This window comes from Erinaceus europaeus, chromosome 11, assembly GCF_950295315.1.
Source record: "Erinaceus europaeus chromosome 11, mEriEur2.1, whole genome shotgun sequence".
Lineage (NCBI taxonomy): Eukaryota > Metazoa > Chordata > Mammalia > Eulipotyphla > Erinaceidae > Erinaceus > Erinaceus europaeus.
The window spans coordinates 48,370,234-48,390,529 of NC_080172.1; the positions used below are offsets into that span (position 1 = coordinate 48,370,234).

General features: G+C 44.8%; 1 protein-coding gene across 2 annotated transcripts in view; it reads right to left on the minus strand.

Annotated features, from left to right (window-relative positions):
• KCNN3 (potassium calcium-activated channel subfamily N member 3) overlaps positions 1-20,296 on the minus strand; it is a 175,725-nt gene that overhangs the window by 56,540 nt on the left and 98,889 nt on the right. For both annotated transcript variants that reach the window (XM_060201539.1, XM_007525346.3), the window contains exon 3: positions 15,979-16,397. In XM_060201539.1, the coding sequence (XP_060057522.1) occupies positions 15,979-16,397 (419 nt within the window). The remainder of the gene's footprint in view (positions 1-15,978; positions 16,398-20,296) is intronic.

A 20,296-nucleotide genomic window follows, 5' to 3' on the forward strand; every position in this document is an offset into this window, starting at 1 on the left:
GCTTTCTTATGGTGATCTGGGGCTCAAACCTGAGTCCTCACACATGGCAGTATGTCACTTAACCAGGTGAGCCACCTGCTGGCTCTGAACAACTGCCTTTATCAGTGGAAAAATCTAAGGCAGAGAAAGGAACCCCAGACTAGGTCCTATCTCCCTAGGGGCCTAGGATGGAGCAGAGCATGAATCTCTTGCCTGAGTCTTACTTGCTCCCTAGATGGCTTGATGTCTTTTCAGCTATAGCTCCTGCCAACTGGTGGGCCATGTGGGCTGGGGTGCTGGCCACTCCCCACTGAGCTGCAAGTAGGGCCTCTGCAGCTGTGCTGGGGATGAAGGGGGACAATCATCAACAAAGTGTGTGACTAGAGTGACAGACTTCAACAGAGATGTGCAATGGGCCTCACTCCCGAGCCCCAGAAAGCCCTTGTGTTGTGGTGCCTTTCTCTCTCTCCTTCTGTCTCTATCTCAAAAAGTCAACCAGAGTGAGAAAATCCTGACAAAGACGAAAAAATTAATAATAATAATGATGATGATGGTGATGATGATGAAGGCAAATGATGTGTCTAGCTTTCTACCCCAGTGTGCACCCAGGCTGGGCTGAGAACTATGTAAGAACTAGCTGCCTGTCTGGCTCACGCATGGTCCCACCTTCATACTGTAGCTACCATGGGGACTTTATCTCTGGGCTTCTGGCATTGCTGGCAGTGCCTTAGCTCACCTGATAAGCTGAAACTTCTCTAGAGGAGGCTTCCTCCCTAGGTTCTGTGACCCCTTTATTGTGGGAATCTTGCAGCCTATCTAAAGTGTCTCAGCACATCTGGATCAACCTGTGGGCCTCTGCTGGATGCAACTCCCATGAGCCTTTGGGGCAGGGAGAGTGACCACACATAGCTGAGCCAGTGGTTTCCCAGGGCCACTGCTACCCAGTTCCCAGGGGTCTCTGACTGTCCCTGAACTCTTGGATGGGAGGTAGGTATCCAGGCAGAGTATGTTGGGACAGGGTCCTTGACAACAAGCACTTGGAGCAGAGCATGCTATCATCTGTGTTCCTGCTCAGTCCAGTCTGTGTGTGTGTGTGTGTGTGTGTGTGTGTGTGTGTGTGTGTGTGTGTGTAGGGAACACTGCAGAACCCCTTTGCTTGCGCTGATTTGAGGCTCTAGGTGCCACCAGCAGGGGGTGCTCCAGAGCATGGAGGTGGTGCAGAGCTAGGCCTAGGCAGCCCTTTGCTAATCACCTTTGCTCCTCCAAGGATGCCCAGTCCAGTAGGGTTTGGGACACTGTGTCCTCAGTGGAGCAGCCTTTACAACAGCATACCCCCCAAGGAGGGGAGGAGCTTGCATGCCTAGAGGCAGCCACCATGTGGCCACTGTTCCAGGCAACATCTGGAAGCATTGGAACTTACTCCCACTCATGCCCCTTGTGAAAGAAGGCTAGGTAACCCCCCCTCAGCCTGAGAAGGCAATCCTACCATTTAACTGAGCCTAACCACAACAGAAATCCTGGAAACCAAACCACACTGGCTGTGGGGGCTGAGTGTAACCCAGGCTGGAGTAGTCTGGGAATTGACTCAAGGAGGGGGGTTATTGAGATGAATGGTTTCTCACTGAATTATGGAGCTCCCTCTGCAACCCACACTGTCCCAAACTTAGAGCCTCTGAGTGCTAATTTTACCCTATTTTCCCTCTCTCCCTTGTGGCTTGATTATCCTTTCGAAGAGGGGCCATCTATTAATTATTCTTCTTCTTCTAGCGTTTGCCCTTCTTCCGTAGCCAGTCAACAGCGTCAGATTGAAAGCTGTCAGGAGCTGCTTGTTGCTGGCTTTGAAAGTGACTGGGATCCATGTGGATCCAATGATACACTGCAAATGTGAAACAGCATTCCTAATCTAAGTTAAAGCCCTACAAAAAAACAATAACCAGTCGCAAGTGAATGGAAGCGTCTCGGACAGATACGAGGAGAATGAGGAAGTGAGGAAGATGTGCTGAATTGGCAACAAACGGCGAGCTGTGGAGTAGGTATGGGGCGACGAAGACAAGCGCAGGGCAGCAGAGTGGGGGATGCGAACTGGGGCACCGCAGCCACTCTGAAAGCTCAAGTGGGCAGCGGGGTTGAACCTAAACCTGGAGCCAGCAGACTCCACCCAAAGTCCCTGCCATGAGCCCCACCTGTCTGCTCTTTCCCTCCTGCCTAGTGCCCCCTGGTGGACAGAACCGCCTCTGCAGAAATCCATCTGTTACCATTCTGGACACCTCTGACAGGCTCTAAGTGACACCTGCTGGGTTTAGAAGGCTGTTGTTTAGATCTCTGTGGTCACCACACCTCTATCCATTAAGACAACAACAGGCCACAAAGTGGGAGGGGGACTCTTCAAGGAGAAAAGTTTACCGTCCTTTTTTGAGGGAATTAGACATCAAAGCCAAGCCTCCCAACTTTGCTTCCCAACCCCATGCGGAGTTTCTAAGCGCACGTGGCGCAAAGTGTTAAGCATGGGCGTAAGGATCCCAGTTCGAGCCCCCGGCTCCCCACCTGCAGGACAGTCGCTTCACAGGCAGTGAAGCATGTCTGCAGGTGTCTATCTTTCTTACCCCTCTGTCTTCCCGTACTCTCTCCACAACAACAATAATAACTACAACAATAAAACAACCATGGCAACAAAAGGGAATAAATAAACAAAAATCGTTTAAAAAGAAGATGAAAACTTTTGTGGAAAACAAATGCTACCTCTTTCCATGAAAAGAAACCCCTAGCAAATGCATGTATATATTAAGTCATGCATCCCCATTGTCAAAAACACAATAAGAGGTAATGAGGAAAATCATGCTACATCCAAGTGAGAAGAAATATGTATACACAGTTCCCATTTTCTTTGTACATGTATAATTTGTATTGGTAAAATTATTTTTATTTACTTATTCATTTGTTTATTTCACCAAAACACTACTCAGCTCTGGTTTATGGTGGTGTGCTGGTGACTGATCCCAGGATCTCAGAGTCTCAGGCAGGAAAGTCTTTTGTAGAACCATTGTACTATCTCCCTCAACCTAGTAGCATCATTTATATTATTGTTGTTGTTATTGTTGTTATTTTACCAAAGAACTACTCAACTCTGGCTTATTGTGGTGAAGGGGATTGAACCTAGGACCTCAGAGCCTCAGACATGAGCATCTGTTTCCATAACCATTTCACTATCTCTCCCATAATCCTAATATGTATGCTCCTTTTTTCTTTCCACTTCCCTCCTTCCTTTCATTTCTTCTCTTATATACGTGTGTGTGTGTGTGTGTGTGTGTGTGTGTGTGTGTGTGTGTGTGTGTGTGTTTAGCTTGGAGGACATACCTGTAATTTTGTGACTCTGGACCACTCTTTAGTTGGATAAGAGACACACAGAGAGAAAGTTTCCCATTTTTGCATAACCATTATGCTATCTTCTACCTGATTCAATTATTTAAATTCTGGGTATTTCCTTGATTTCTGCTTCTCCACTACTGGGACAGCATTGTATTAAAAATTCTAACTGGCTGGGTGGAATTACATACTTGTAAAGGTTTGTGACATACTGTTAACTTGTTTTCTAGGAAGGTGGTGCTAATTCCTTTCTTTCATCATTGTGAGAAAGATAGCTCACCCCCCCCCCCCAGCTATAAACTAAGCCCTCCAGAGATGAAGTATATGGACTTAAATTGGTTTTTTTTTGTTTGTTTGTTTTTTAACAACTTTTTTCTCTTTTACTTTTTAAATAATTTTTTATGTTTATTTATTTATTTTCCCTTTTGTTGCCCTTGGTGTTTTATTGTTGTTGTTATTGATGTCATCCTTGTTGGATAGGACAGAGAGAAATAGAGAGAGGAGGGGACGACAAAGGGGGAGAGAGAGAGAGAGACACCTGCAGATCTGCTTCACCACCTGTGAAGTGACTCCCCTACAGGTGGGGAGCTGGGAGCTCGAACTGAGATCCTTACACTGGTCCTTGCGCTTTGCGCCACCTGTGCTTAACGCGCTGCGCTACCACCTGACTCCCATGGACTTAAATTGTTATCAAACCCAGGGAGGAAAAAATAACTCTTCTCCTGATTCTAATTCATAATTCTTTGATTAGTAAGGCTGAATATGTGGATTTCCTTTTGTTGACATTTTAGTATTTTTTAAAAAGATTTTATTTATTGATTAATGAGAAAGACGGTAGGAGAGAGGAAAAACCAGACATCATTCTGGTGTATGTGCTGCCAGGGACTGAACTTAAGACCTCATGCTTGAGATTCCTAGACCATGACCTTTTAGTCTTGTTTTCTTTGGGACTGTCTTATAGACATTTTTATTTTCCTAAACTGAGGTTATTTTTCCAGGTAATTTCCAAGACTGCTTTGTATATAAGGGATATTTTATTGACAATATTTTAAAAAATCAGTTTACCTCTTTTTAAATATTTTATTTATTTATTGGATAGAGACAAATAAATTGAGTTGGAAGGGACAGATAGTGAAAGAAACCCACTACATGGTTTTACGGGGGGTGGGCTTATGTATTGAAACATGTGCACTCTACTGGGTGCACCACTGCCTGGCTGAGTTTACCTCTTTTGTAAGGCAGAAATTGGAGTTGTGGGTAGGTGTAATCAGATAGTCCTGTATTTTTTATCCTGTTTCTTCTCTTCTGAGACCTTGTGCTGAGCAATTCTCTCCCAGCTCACATGTAATGAAATGCCCTCTTTGTTTTCCAAACCTTGTTCCTATTTTCTTCTTTTACACTTGACTCTTTCATCTGCCTGGAATTACTGCAGGGGACTGATGAGGCACAGGATTCTGATTTGGTTTTTTATCCGAGTACCCAATCTCCCCCTTAGCATTATTGAATTTCTAACTGGTCTTTCTTTCTCATACATTGGGTTCTTACACACAAGGGTTTATTGCAGGATTCTCCATTAGGTTGCATTGATCTGTCGTTACTGAGTTTTCAGTAATGTCACAGGCACTCCACTACCTCTATTTTAAAATGCATTTTAATCTCTAGTAGAAGGAAGCCTGTCAACGACCTTCTTTCAAAACATTAAGGAGCTGGTATGACATTTCTGTATACAAACAAGAAGTCAGAGGAAAGAGAAATAAAAGACTAAATCCCATTTATAATCCAGCCCAAAAAGATAAAATACCTAGGGGTGAATCTCACAAAGGAGGTGAAGGATCTTTTCAACGAAAACTATATGACATTGCTAAAAGAAACAGGGAAGGACACACAGAAGTAGAAGAACACTCCTTGTTCCTGTATTGGTAGAATAGACATTATTAAAACGGTCATTTTACCAAAAGCAATCTACAATTTCAATGCAATCCCTATCAAAATTTCAGTAGCTTTTATCCAGCAAATTGAATAGCATGTCCAAAAATTTGTGTAGAACCACAAAAGGCCACAAATTGCCAAAGCACTTTTGAGGAAAAAGGGAAATTATGGAGGTATCACACTTCACTATAAAGTGATACCTATAAAGTGATAGTAATCAAAACAGCAATGGGGTAGAGAAAGTCTATTCAACAGATAATGCTGGGGAAATTGGACAGCCACATGTAGAAAAGTGAAACTAGACCAACACCTAACACCATACACAAGGTCAAATAAAAATGGATTAAAGATCTAGATATTAGACCAGAAACTCTAAATTTTATAGAAGAAAATGTTGTCAGGACCTTTACATCAAAGATGTATTTGGAGACTCAACCCCCTACGCATGGGAAATGAAAACAAGAGTAAATAAATGGGATTCAATGAAACTAAAAGGCTTCTACACATCGAAAGCAAACTACACAAGGATAACCAGGCAACCTAGTAAATGGGAGAAGATATTTGCACATAACACATCAGACAAATGACTGATATCAAACATCTATACAGAATTGGTACAAATCTACAAAAGAAGCAAAAGTAACCCAATACAAAAGTGGGCCAAAGAACTAAACAGATAGTTTTCTAAAGAAGAGATACACATGACCCACAGACACATGAAGAAATGCTCCACTTCACTTCTCATTAGAGAAATGCAAATTAAAGCTACACTGAGATACCATCTTACACCTGAAAGAATGGCTTACATCTACAAACCAGGGAATGACAGGTGTTGGAGAAGTTGTGGAGAAAAGGGAACTCTGCTTCAATGCTGGTGGGAATGCAAACTGGTACAGCCCCTTTGGAAGACTGTATGGAGAGCCCTTAAACAAACAAAAATGGAATTACGTTATGATCTAGCATTTATCTCTTAAGCATTTATCCAGTGTACATTAAAGCACTAATTCGAAGGGACATATGTACATATATATTCATAGCTGCATTATTCACAATAGCTAAAGAGTGGAAGCAGCTTAAATGCCCATCATCAGATAACTGGCTGAAGAAGTTTTGGGATATATATATATTCATATTCCATGGAATATTACTCTGCAATCAAAAAGGTGATATTATGACCTCTGAAACAAAATGGATGGAACTGGATGTGATTATGCTTAATGAAATAAGAGATGAAAGACATTTATGGTATCTAGAAATCTGATTTATATGAAGTTGCCCTAAAAAAACAGAAGCAAACAAACTGTTTGTAAGACTTATGAGAGCTATGGTGGTTATCTTTGTGAAGTGTGAGGTTAGGGATAGGGAACTTTGGTGGTAGGTGTGGTGTGGAACTATACATTGTAATCTTACAATTGTGTAACAAACTATAAATAACAGATTAAAATAAATAAATAAATCAGGGTGGAGGAGGGGGTGCTGGGTGGTGGTGCACCCCGTAGAGCGCACATGTTACAATGAACAAAGACCTGTGTTCATGTCTCTGGTCCCCATCTGCAGGGGGGAAGCTTCTCTATAAAAAAAAGTAATTTTTTTTCTAACTGTTCTTGCTTTGAAAGTTTTATTAAAAGTTGGTGTCTTTTGGATTTCTAAGTTCTATTTTTCTAGTTTATTAATTCCTCCCATGGTCATGAACGTAATGTGCTCTCCTGAGTCTTATTTTGTCTAATGAATTGAGATTTTTTTTCCCTTCAGTGCTTCATTTTATTCTAAATGAAAATGTTTAAAGGCTATTTCTCATCTGCCTACATACAACTTTGGTCATGCTCCAAATTTTGATCTGATGACTGTAATTTTCTACATAGTCTTTAACTGCAATTTTGAAAAAAAACTCTTTTGACCAGGTTGTGATTGAGGAGATTGCTGAAACTCCTCATCGAGAGTTTCCTTTAATTAAAGTTTTATGGTTCTGTGGTTGGAGGACATGCCTGAAATCCTCTTCCAACATTTTGAACCATGTAGCTAAAAGTTCGATCCATTTTTCCAAATGTGCCTTGAGTTCCTGAAAAGATGCATTGCTCATTTATAGCGTACAAAATTCAATATCTACCAGTTAATTAAAACATGTGTTAACTCGGATTCTCAGTCACCTCTTTTTTTTTTCCTGAGTGTTCACAATTTTACTGTGTGCGGCATCTAAATCCATATTCATTGTTTTCTTTGGGTCATATAAGGATTTTTGGTTTAAATTCAACTAATTTCTACTCTATTGCCCTGTGGTTTTCTCCCACCTAATAAATCATCACTGCTGTTCATTTCTTCAGCTGGGTTTTTCCATTTTAGGGATCTCAGTTGTAAACAGTGTGAACGTAAATCTTAAGTACTATCCACATAAAGGATATTGTGCTCTTATAGGGGAGGTAAGCCCAAATATGTGTTTTATTTTATTTGTTTAATTTTTAGATAGATAGGTAGATAGATAGATAGATAGATAGATAGATAGATAGATAGATAGATAGATAGCACTGAAGCTTCTTCCAATGCAGTGGGCGCTGGGCTCCAAACTGGGGCATGCGCATGGCAAAACAGGGCACTATCCAAGTGAGCTATTTGGCTGGCCTGCCTAGTTATGTGAAATTGAAGTTGGGTTTTCTCCCATCTTGTTTCATGTTTTCTGCTTTTAAATCATTTATTCTTGCCTTTGTCTGTCTGTCTATCTGTCTGTCTGTCTGAGATATTGTTTCTGTGTCTGTTTACAGGCGTCGGAATCACACCTGCTCAGGCCAGGGAAGTGCTAGACCCCTGACAGAATACTGGGGTTTCAGGTCTGCTAAGGTCCTGCTCTGTCATCTACAGCACAGCACTTAAGTGCTCTGCACTTCAGTCTTTTGACAAATAAAAAGGACATCATGGCAGTCCCCTAACTTCACAGCCCTGTGCTTGCATGCAGAGAAACAACACCTGCTAATGTTAGCACTGCTGCTACATTTTGCAAATCCTCCCTGGGGTTGCTTTCAGGTTTTTTTAAAAGTTTATTTAAACCATATTTTGCTTGCTATTATTGAATAACATCAAGAAATAGAGCTTTTGAAATTCTGTTCTATGTACTATGATGAATTAAACAAACAAACAAACAAACAAACAAAAACCTCTGTTTCTCTCTCTTTTTTTGCCACTAGGGGCTGAGTGCTTGCACAGCTCTGCTATTTTCACTGACCATTTTCTCCCCCTTTTTTTTTTTTTTAAAAAAAAACAAACTTTAATTTATTTTATTTTAATGAGAGATAAAAAATACAGAGAGAAAGATACACAGAAAGAAAGAACAGAACAGCTCAGGTCTGGCTTATGCTGGAAATCAAACCTGGGACCTTAGAGCCTGTGCATCTATTCTCCCAGAATTTACTTTTTCTCTCATTTGAATCAGGCTACTCAAGCATGACTCCCTGGCATCTGGATTTCATGTTTCCCTGGTGTCAGTGCTGTTCCCCTATCTGTTGTCCTAATGCCTCCTAGAATTTAGCATCCCTGAGGGAGGCCTGCTCTTTGTGTTCATAAAGTTGCTTGACCTTGTGATTTAGAAAAATTTCCAGTAAACCACCCCCCCCCAATTCGAACTAGAAAACAGGAAACCTTTTTGATCTGCATAATCTTAACCTTTCAACCACCCCCTCCGGTTGGTCAGGGCCGGAAAGATTTTCTCCCTGCCTGTCCTTGATGAAGCTGTCATCCCAATCCCTCTGGCTTCTTCTTCTGAATCAACTCTGACTCCTGGTTTTTACCTTGCCTCCAGTTCTTTCTTATTTGTCCTCTTCTCTTGGCTTTCTGCTGTGTTCTTCTGCGTTCTCACAAAACTTCTCATGGTTCTCATTTTTAAAAGGACAGTGTGTGGATTTTCTTCTTTGCTAAAACAATCTCATGTCCTGAGACCTTCTGGGCATGTGAGCCAGGTATGCTTTACCTTCTAGCTGCCCACCCTTTCCTGCCAAAGTGCACACACCTTAGGGTGCCAGAAGTGCTTGCCTTCCTTCCTTTTTCCTTCCTTCCTTCCTTCCTTCCTTCCTTCCTTCCTTCCTTCCTTCCTTCCTTCTCTTTCATCCTTTCTTTCCTTCTTTCTTTCACCGAGACAGAGGCAGAGCGAGAAAGAAAGAGACAGCAGCTCTGTAGCTTCCTTCAATGCAGAGAGCTCTAACCTGCATCTCTCATGTGGCAAAGTGGCACACTCTAGGTGGGCTGGCCTGCCAGCCCCTGATGCTGGTTTCTGATAGTCAGACAGTCTTCTCCTACCTCCAGGGTTATTTTCCTGGTATATAACGTTGCACTTTTGTTTCAGTGGCCTCCAGCAGGATTGGTCACTCTTCACCCCTATGTCCCTAACCCATACCAGTTGAGTCTCCATCTTTGAGTTAGGAGTAGACTGTCTGGACCAGACAGTAGGATGTCCATAGGTCTCTTCTTTGCTTGCAAAGACTATCATTTCCCAGCCAGAGGACAAGGTTCCTTGGCCAGCATCATTTGGTCCATTGAAGTGGGACACTTGTCTGCCTTCATTCAGTGTCAGCACATGACCTCCAGCACCTTTCCATCAAGGGCTGCATCCCTGGTGGTGCTCCCCAAGAGTCTGTAGCACACAGCCCCCACCCCAGATGGCCAAGTGAATCACACTCTGTGATGCTGGTAAAACCATAGAATTGCTGGACCACACATTCATGTCTTTATGAGTGACTGGCTGTGGCAGCCCTGGTATCCTCAAGCCAGTGTCTTGCAAACTTTTCAAATCACAGACAGCAGACAGTGAGAAATTTTTGCACACACCCTCCCCTGTGATATATATCCTCACTAGAGATTGTGAAGATGTGCCTGGGAGGTGGCTCAGAGGATAAAGCATTGGATTCTCAAACATAAAGTCCTGAGTTTGATCCCTGACATAGCATGTGCCAAATTGATGCTATTTCTCTCTCTCTTCTCTCATAAATAAATAAGTAAATTTTGAAACAAAAAGAAAGTGATACACATGCATTTAATATTAGTAATTCTTATGTTTTAGACATAGAAATGACTTAATAGAAGTTCTGATCAAGAGTGGGGGGAGAGAGCACAGTGGTTCTGTAAAGAGACTTTGATGCCTGAGGCTCCAAGGTCCCAGGTTCAATCCCCAGCACCACCATAAGAGTTGTGAGGAGATTGTAGAGGAGAGATAGGAAACAGAAGATGCTGTTCTTGCTCCTGACTTCTAGTGGCTGCAGCCCCAAATGCCTGAGCCAAGAGGAGAAAGAGAAGGAGGCAGGAAGCTTTGTCTCTTCTTTATAGTGTGTGCATTGGGGGAGGGGGAGTTAGTTTGCCATATTCTCATAAAAGAAAGAATGGGTCACCAAGCGTGACTATCCTATCTCAGAGGCTAGGTCTCTAGAATCAGACCTCATGAAAACAACACAGGCAGGGAAGGATGAAAATGCATCCATGAATACCCCGAGATGACCCAGACATAGAGTTTGGTGAGCACAACAGATCCCCTCTAGAAACCTGGAGGTCATTCATGAGCCATGGCTAGGGAGCACAGATATTCCAGAGGTCTGATCTGTCCCTCCCCACCCCTAACATTTAGAGGTAGCTGGCAGGCCTCTACTGGGGATGCCTGAGAACTGCCTCCCCTGCCTACAAGAGAGGACTGGGAGGGTCTCTCCCCAGTGAAGCTGTGGACATGTGGCAACATCTACTGTGGGAGGCCTGTGGGAGGTAGGCAGCCAGCCAGGAGAATCCCGGAGAAGGACAAACACCACCACTACCAGCAACTCAGCCCTGGAGGAAAAACTTCGCTGGGGTCCAAAGAGACAGGCTGCTGAGGTCCCTGCCCTCTGCACAGCCCCACACCCCACTGCAGGTTGGCAGGAACTGTGAAAGGCCTTGATCGGCACATAAAAGCCAACCCAAGAGAGGAAAAATGCCTTTCAAAAGGCAGGCGTCTTGCTGAAAGAGGCATTGCCATAGCAACTTCAGAAGTGGGGAGAGGCTGGGATGCATGGGCAGAGAGAGAGAGAGAGAGAGAGAGAGAGAGAGAGATGGGGTTTCCTAAATCTTGTCCTGCTGCCTCGGTGCTTCTGCATCATCCCCACAGGGGCAGGATGTAAAGGCCTCTTCCTTCCCCTGCTCATTCTCCAAAGTGGGCCCTACTCCTGGTTTCCACCCAGCCCCTGCTGAATAGGTCCCTGCTGCAAGGTTTCTGTCCAGCTGGCACAGCACTTGACATTGGGAAAGGACACTAATCATTCCTGGAGTTAGAGATTGCTGGGTGCTTTGAAGAGAAGTGTTTTGTTTGATTAGAGGGAAATATATATATTGCTGTTGCTGGGCTTCATTTTTCCAGGTTAACTTTATCAGATAGAAAAAGACAGAGGCAGAGAGATAGAGATGAGAGAGAGAGAGGAAAAGATCACACAGTGCTGAAGCGTCCTCCAAGGTAGTGAGGGCTAGACTCAAACCTGGGTGTCACACACACAAACACACACACACACACACACACACACACACACACACACACGGAAGCAGGTGCACTATCCAGGTAAGCTATTTTGCCAGCCCTACTCATCAGTCTCTTCACAGTTCCCTAGACTGGTTCCTGGGAGAGAGTTTCTGAGACATGGAGCTCAGAAGATTTCTAGGGCTGCCCTGAGGCTCAGTAGGATGGACAGAGGGAAAAAGCATGTAGCCACAGAGGCAGCACCTGCACTCAAGGGGAGGGTCCCAAGTGTCCTTGGGGAGCAGTGCCATCCCACTGGGCCTCCAGCTTAGCCCTTGCTATGGCTGAATCTCCAGGACAGAACGAGTAACCACAGCTGGAGAAGCAGAGTCCTGGCCAGCAGGGAGTGCTGGGCAGCACACCACAGCATGCTTTCTTCTTTCATATTGATTGGTTAATTTGATAGGGGACAGAAGGACCCTTTGCTTCAGCATCCAGGAGGGATCAAACCCAATGCCCAGTTCGTACAAGTCTTGTGGCCCCTCCCCACTGAGACACCATGGCAGCAACACTTGAAGGTGTTCTAGTAGCATAGGAAGTCAGCCCCAAAGATGGGTGGGACATGGGGACACACAGACAGGCAAGGCAGGCTGAACATCAAGGTCAGGGGTTTAAGTAGCTACCTCTGTGACATGGAGACTCCTGGATGAGACAGGCTCCAGCAGAGGTGAGTCCACAGTTGGTCCCTTTGTCACTGTAGATTTAGCCTGGGGTCCCCAGACAATGGAGCTGGTGCTGTTACTCAACATGAGGTCAAGTCTGGCTGCACAGCCTAGTTCTGTGACCTAGGAGAGGCTGCTCTCCATCAGCCTCCCCAACACTGAAGCAGGGGTGGTGGGGCTCCACTGTCATAGGCTATGGTGACAGCACATGGGGGTGTGACACAGGAAGCCCGTCGCAGCGGCTGGGTGGGGAGCTCAGTGGGTAGAGCACCAGACTTGTTTGAGTGAGACCCTGCTTTGATCCCCAGCCCTGGGTACAACTGAGAGGAGTTCTGGTCTTGCTGCTTCTCTTATAAAATAAAAAATTTAAAACATTTAGTTTATTTATGAGAAAGAGCGGTGTGGAACAAGATACCTGTGATGCCAGGAATCAAACTTGGGATCTCATATTCAAGGCATCTGACTCTGATACCAAGTCCTATTCAGTGGATGTGATTCTCCCCAGCTCACAGATGGGGAAACTGAGGCCCAGAAAGGAAAAATGGCTGCATTGCTCGGCTGAGAGTATTTTCAGGAGGCTGCAGCCAGGTGTCAGCAACCGTTGGTGAGCAGAGAAGGCTTCTGGCATCATGACATGTGGCCCTGGGAAGAGCTGACATGTCACCCAGCTGCTAAGTGGTGTGGAGTTCTGAGGGGATCTGTTCTCCCTACAACAGCAGCTCACAAGGGACACTGAACCTGTGGGTCTGGGATCTGCTGTGGCAGGAGGCCTCTGACAGTCAAATGGCCAAAAGAGACACCTGCAAAAAGAACATCTCAAAGCCTGAAGAGAATTCATTATTATTATTATTACTACTACTACTATTATTAATGAGAAAGATAGGAAGAGAGAGAGAGAGAAAGAACCAGACATCACTCTGGCACCTGTGCTCCAGGGATAGAACTCAGGACCTCATGCTTGAGAGTCCAGTGCTTTATCCACTGCACCACCTCCTGGACCACTATTTTAAAAAAATATATTATTTATTTATTTATTATTGGTTAGAGACAGGGAGAAATCGAAAGGGAAGGGTAGATAGAGAGAGGGAAAGAGACAGAGAGACACCTGCAGCACTGCTTTACCACTTGTGAGTTTCCCCCTGCAGGTGGGGACCAGAGGCTTGAACCTGGATCCTTGCACTCTATAACATGTACACTCAACTAGGTGTACAACCACCTGGCCCCAGAAATCCTGATGAGCATGCCATGAGTTTTTTAAAATATTTTTTCCATTTTTCTTTTCTTTTATTTGATAGGGCACAGAAAAGTTGAGAAAGGAGGGAGAGACAGAAAAGGAGAGAGAAAAAGAGGTGCATGCAGCACTACTTCACCACTCATGAAGCTGGGGGCCCAAGGGCTTGAACCCAGGTCCTTGTACATGCTAACGTGTGTGCTCTACTGGGTGTGCCACTGCCTGGCCCCCATGAGAGAGGTTTTAGCCTAATTCTTCTCTAGACTCCCTTTCTGAGCTTCCCCTCTGCCAGAACACAGGTACATTAATGCCATTAGTACTTTTTTTTTTGCCACCAGTGTTATCACTGGGGTTTAGCACCTGCATGACTCCTCAGCTCCCAGTGGCCATTCCACCCCCCACCCATACACTCATTTTTCTTTATTGAGGGTAAGAGTCAGAGAGAAATAGAAAGAAACAGAAAGGGACAGGGAGAGGGAGAAAGAGAGACATCTGCAGCACTGGCATATCATATCACTCATGAAGCTTCCCTCCTGCAGGTGGGGACCAGGGGCTTGAACCAAGACACTTATGTATGTCAACATGTATACTCTACTGAGTGCACCACCACCCAGTATCTATTTCCATTTTTAAAGACTTATTTGTTTATGAGGGAGATAGAGATAGATAGATAGATAGATAGATAGATGATAGATAGATATGGAACCAATGCATCACTTTGGCACATTTGAGGCTAAGGACAGAACTCAGGATCTCATGGCTGAAATTCTAACACCTTGTCCACTCACTGTGCCACCTCCTGGGCATTCTGTCACTAGAGCTCACAGCCAGGACCTACAACCATTGTACAAAAGATGGATCCAGCCACCCATCCTGAAATAGAAACATACTCTCTCAGACCAGATCTTCATTCTACTACAAGAAAACTCCATTGTGAAATGCTGACACTGAGTGAAGTGACTGCCCTGAGCTGAATCCAGGTTTCTTTTTTGCCTCCAGGGCTCAGTGCCAGCACTAGGAATTGATTATCAACATCTATGCATCCAAGGAGAGGACATCTAAATACATCAAATATCTACTGAAAGAGCTACAGCAATATATCAACAGTAACAGTCATAGTAAGGGACTTCAACACCCCACTCTCTCAACTGGACAGATCATCCAGGCAGAAAATCAATAAAGAAATAAAGGAGCTAAATGAAGAGATAAACTAGAACTATTGGACATTTTCAGAATAAAAATGGTGATTTCATCATTTTCAGCCCATCTTGGATGGAACTTGAAGAAATCATGTTAAGTGAAATAAGTCAGAAACAGAAGGATGAATATGGGATGATCTCACTCACAGGCAGAAGTTGAAAAACAAGGTCAGAAGAGAAAACACTAAGCAGAACTTGGACTGGAGTTGGTGTATTGCACCAAAGTAAAAGACTCTGGGGAGAGTGGTAGGGGGGAAAGTACAGGTCCAAAAAGGATGACAGAGAACCTAGTGGGGATTGTATTGTTATGAGAAATGTTATGCATGTACAAACTATTGTATTTACTGTTGAATGTAAAACATTAATCCTCCAATAAAGAAATTTTTAATGCTGTAAATAGTGTGTATATAAAATTAAAAGCAAACGTGTGTACTGGTAACTACCAGTGAAATACATTAAAATGATAAAATTTTTAAAAAATGATGAAATTAATTTAAATAAAAATAGTTCAAAATAAAAAAAGAAATGGAATTTTCATTGCAAAAAAAAAAAAGACTCATGCCTGAGGCTCTGAGATGCCAAGTTCAATCCCTAGTGCCACCATATAGCAGAGCTAAGCAGTGCTCTGGTAATAGTAGTAATACTGGTAGTAGTAGTAGTAGTAGTTGCCATTACTATTCCTAGGGTCCCAAGTCTGAGCATCAGGGTATCTGTAACTGACAACAGAAAGCATGTTTAGGCACTTCAGAGAAAATCAGGACTAAGATAAGCATCCCACTGGTGTCATCACCACATAAATTGCCAGAGCCTCTAAAATGCTTGTGAGTACCATGCTTCTTCCTAAGGGAGGAGGGTATGAAAACCTCAAAGAGTTGTTAGGATGGGTATCTGGGGAGGGATTAACCATGCCACCAGAATGGCTGAGTCTTCCCAGCAAGTGTCGACAGAACTCGAGGACTGGTGTCTGCATGTGCACCTGGCTTGCCCAGGTGCCAGAGTTTGAGACTGGCTGGGCCTCCCATTTGGCCTTTTGCGGGATCTTCCCTGTGCACCCCAGCCCTCCCCCAAGCTCCGGTGCCCTCGGCTGGGCAGGGGCACAGGTACCTCTCGCAGACGCGCACAGTCCAGGCTGCGATGATCCAGAGCGAGATGCTGAAGACAAGCAGCACAGTGCCGGGGCAGATGGTCATGAGCGTCTTCATGACAAAGCGCGTGTTGAAGTTTATCTTGTTGAGCGCCCCGATGCTGCGGGATGAGGCGTCGGTGAAGAGCTTGCTGTGCAGCAGCATGACACGTGCGATCAGGTAGAGGCGCAGGAACATGGGGATGGACAAGATGATGTCCACATCGGCCTCCGCCCGCGACGGCGTGTATGAGAAGGCCAGGCGCGCCGTCCAGAAGAACTTGTACTCTCCGGGCACCGGGTGGATGGCGCACACCAGCATTTCCAGGCTGATGTACAGGATGCGCTCGTAGGTCATGGCGATACGCCAGTCGTCCGCCCCATTGTCGATCACGAACAGCTGCCAGGGGCAGGAGCAGAGAGCTGTTAAGTGCTGCCCCTGGATTTGGGGTTATTGATAAGGGTGGGAACCCTGAGGCCCTGCCTACTCCCAGCTCATAGATGCCTGTTGGGCTGGAGGCCCCACACCAAGCCCTGAAGGGGTACAGATGGGGAAATGGGGTGATTCCTGTGCAGGTGAGCTCCCCACATCCCTGAAGACTTCCACAGTTGTTAGGCAGCACCCAGAGTTCCCTGGAAGGAATGCTGAGGATCCAGACTACTCCGCGTACATGCTGCTCCTGGCACTGACCAGCTCTGTGACCTCTTGCAAGTTCCTGGGTCTCTCTCTGCCTTCTTGTGCCCAGCTGGGGCAGTGCTAATACCTGCAGTGGGCCAGTGTAGACAAAGTAGGTAGAGTCCTGCTAAGTCTCTCAGCAAACAGCAGTAGCCAATTTATGTTAGAAAAAAAAAAAGAAAAAAGAACAGGGCACTACTCAGCTCTGGCTTATGGTGGTGCTGGGGATTGAACCCAGGACCTCAGAGCCTCAGGCATGAGAGTCTTTTGCAGAACTATTATGCTGTCTCCTTGTTATATATTTTAATTTTTATGAGAGGGAGGGTGAGAGCGGAAGAGGGAGGGGGAGAGAGAGAGAGGGAGAGCTCAGAGTATTGCTCAGCCCTAGGCTATGGTGGTGCTGGGGACAGAACTTGGAACCTCAGAGCCTCAGGCATGCGAGTCATTTACAGAACCATAATGTGGTCTCCCCTGCTCTATGTTCTTACAAATGGAAGGACGTCTCAGTCTATTAGTAAAATGAGAGGTCTTGGGGAAAAGAACACCTTCTACACTGCTGACGGGAAAGCAAATTGATTCAACCCCTTTGGAAAACAGTCTGGAGACTTATCAGAATGTTAGAAATAGATTTACCCAGCAATTCCTCTCTTGAGGATATATCCAAAAGAAATAAACACACCTCTCTGAAGACAACAAAGCACACCTATGTTCATTGAAGTGCAGTTTGTAGTAGTCCACACTTTCCCAGTCCACAGTTTCCCAGATGCCCAAGGCTTAGAAAGCTGTGGTATATGTACATAATGAAATATGACTCAGCCATTAAAAAATGATGAAGTCATCTTCTTCACCTCATCTGGGAAGGAACTTGAAGGAATCATGTTGAGTGAAATAGGCCAAAAAGAGAAAGACAAATACTAGATGTCCTCACTCATGGGGGAACTTATGAGATAAGGACAGAAAAGAAAAACACAAGGTGAAATTTGGACTGAGTGTGATGCATTACACCAAAGCAAAGGACTCTGGGGAAGGTTGGAGTTGGGGGTGGTTGGAGTCCTAATGCATGATGATGGAAAGAGTTGGGGGTGAGAGTGTTCTGCAGACACCTATCACAGTGGGATGGGAAGTTGTACCCGTGTGTCAACAACTGTGCTGTAATCCATTAACCTCTAATAAAGTGATCAAAAAATAAAAATAAAGACGAAGGCTGGGCCTGGTTACAAGGACAGCTGTGTGCCTGTCCAACCCAAACTTTGCACAAAGCTGGGAGCCTTCTGTCACACCACATTAGTGGACAAAGCAGAGGAAATAAGCATTTACCAAGTGCATGCTGTGTGTCAGGCTGAGCTGAATGCTGGGGTAACCAGTCACCTGTGCAGACGGTGCAAACTGTGTGCTGGGGTAGAGAGGGAACTGGGGGGCCCATTTGTGCTTGGCTGTGAAAAGATAGGGTCCCTGGGCTGTGTGAACTGGTGCTGCAGGGAAACAAGCCCAGGAAGAAGCACCTAGCCTGGGAGAGTGCTGGCCAGGGGAGGAGGAGTCCCAAGGAAGACCCACAGCTACCGGGAAAGCAGGCCTGCTCAAGTGTTGAGATCACAGTCGAAACAAGTTCTGTGTCACATAAAAAGTCACAGAGGGGACAGGAGTATGTGGGATGTGAGGGTAATCTGGCTGTGACATCTGTCACCCCACTGATTGTCAGGGTTGATTTGGCTGATCTGGCTGGCTAGGTGGGTGTCTCCTTCCTCCCTTATGGCTCCATGTGTGTCCCTCCCAAAGCTATGTGCTCAGTCAAAGAGGACAATCTTCCCCAAATAGGAACAGACTAGTCTTCAGTAGAGGGTATATGAGTAGTTGTGCTCCCCTGCTAGAACCTCCAAACAAGTTCTCAAGGGGTGTGTGGATAGAGGCCACTGGCCAAAGCTGCTGTATGCCTCCATACCCCCTTGTCATCCCACTTACCAGGGAGACTAGGAGCTGTGGTGCCCTTTCTTCTTCTGTCCTTCCATTTCCTCTAGGCCTGGACCAAAAGAACCTTCTGTTTTTGTTTTTGTTGATGTTGTTTGCTTTTTTTTTCTGAATCTTATTTTTTAAATATCATTTTATTGGAGGATTGGCAATTTATAGTACAGTTGTTGACACATGGGTACGATTTCTCATCTCCCTGTGATAGATGTCAGCAAGACACAGTCACCCCCAACTTAAGTCCTTTTCCATCATGTACTAGGATTCCAACACCCTTTCTACCCCCTCCATGCCCATGCCCTCCTTTCCCAGAGTGCTTTGCTTTGGTGCAATACACCCCACCCAGTCCAGGTTTAATTTTGTGTTTTCCCTTTCTGTCCTTGTTTCTGAAGTTCTACCTATGGGTGAGATCATCTGGTGTTCATCCTTCTCTTAACATAAGTAATCAGATGCTGTCCTCTCCCTCCTTCACTGTCCCTCCAGTAGCTCACCAAATCCAGAGCCAAATAATCAGCAGATAAAACCAGGGTTCCATGCTGTGAATGGGAGGTGGGTGGGGAGTGCTGGGGAAGGGAACAGGGCCCCACTGAGGTTCTGTGTGATGCCTGACAGAGATTCCAGCAGGCCGGTCAAGTTACATGGCCTGGACTGCAGGGCTCCTTTAGTTGCTACCTTTCTCTTTTTTTCTTTCCTTCTTTCTTTCTTTTTCTTTTCTTTTTTTTTTTTTTTTTTGCATCTACCTGTGGTGTCTGCCAGGAGGAACAGGTCAGAGAAGCACAAGGAGCTACAAATACATGGAGGGAGGGAGATAATATCCTGCTGAACGTGGCTCCCAGGTTCCCTCCCTAAGAGAGCTACAGGGGAGGTGAGGGCAGAAAGGACTTTACAAACTACAGCTGACCTTGACTGACATGGAACCTAGGGATCATCAGCCCCGCACAGCTGAGAATCTGCAGGTAGCTTTTGCCTGGCCCCTCCATTCCTGCCCCAACATAACTACAAATAACCTGCAATTGACCAGAATCCTGTATAATCACCACATGCCCTGCATATCACCACATGCCCTGCATATCACATGTATGAAATATGGTGTCTTTACAAAAAAGTCAGCAAAGGAGAAGAAAATGTTATTGGACTCATATGTCCCAGTATCCTACTGTAATTTTTATTATTTTATTTTAATATAATAAAATTATATATATATATATATATATATATATATATATATATATATATACAGAGAGAGAGAGAGCAGGAGTAGATAGCATAATGGTTATGCAAAGAGACTCTCATGCCTGAGGCTCTGAGGTATCAGGTTCAGTCCTTGGCACCATCATAAGCCACAGCTGAGTAGTGTTCTGGTGAAAAAAAAAAGAAGAAGAAGAAGAAAGAAAGGAAGAAAGAAAGAAAGAAAGAAAGAAAAAGGAATTGTGTCTATGTGTCATCAACAACTATCCTAGGGGCCAGGTGGTGGCACACCTGGTTAAGTGCACACATTACAGTGCACAAACGACCCAGGTTCAAGCCCCTGGTCCCCACCTGGGGGAAAGCTTCACAAATGGTAAAGCAGGGCTGCAGGTGTCTCTCTGTCTCTCTCCCTCTCTATCTCCCCCAAACTCTCAGTTTTTCTCTGTCTCTATCCAATAATAAGTTAATTAATT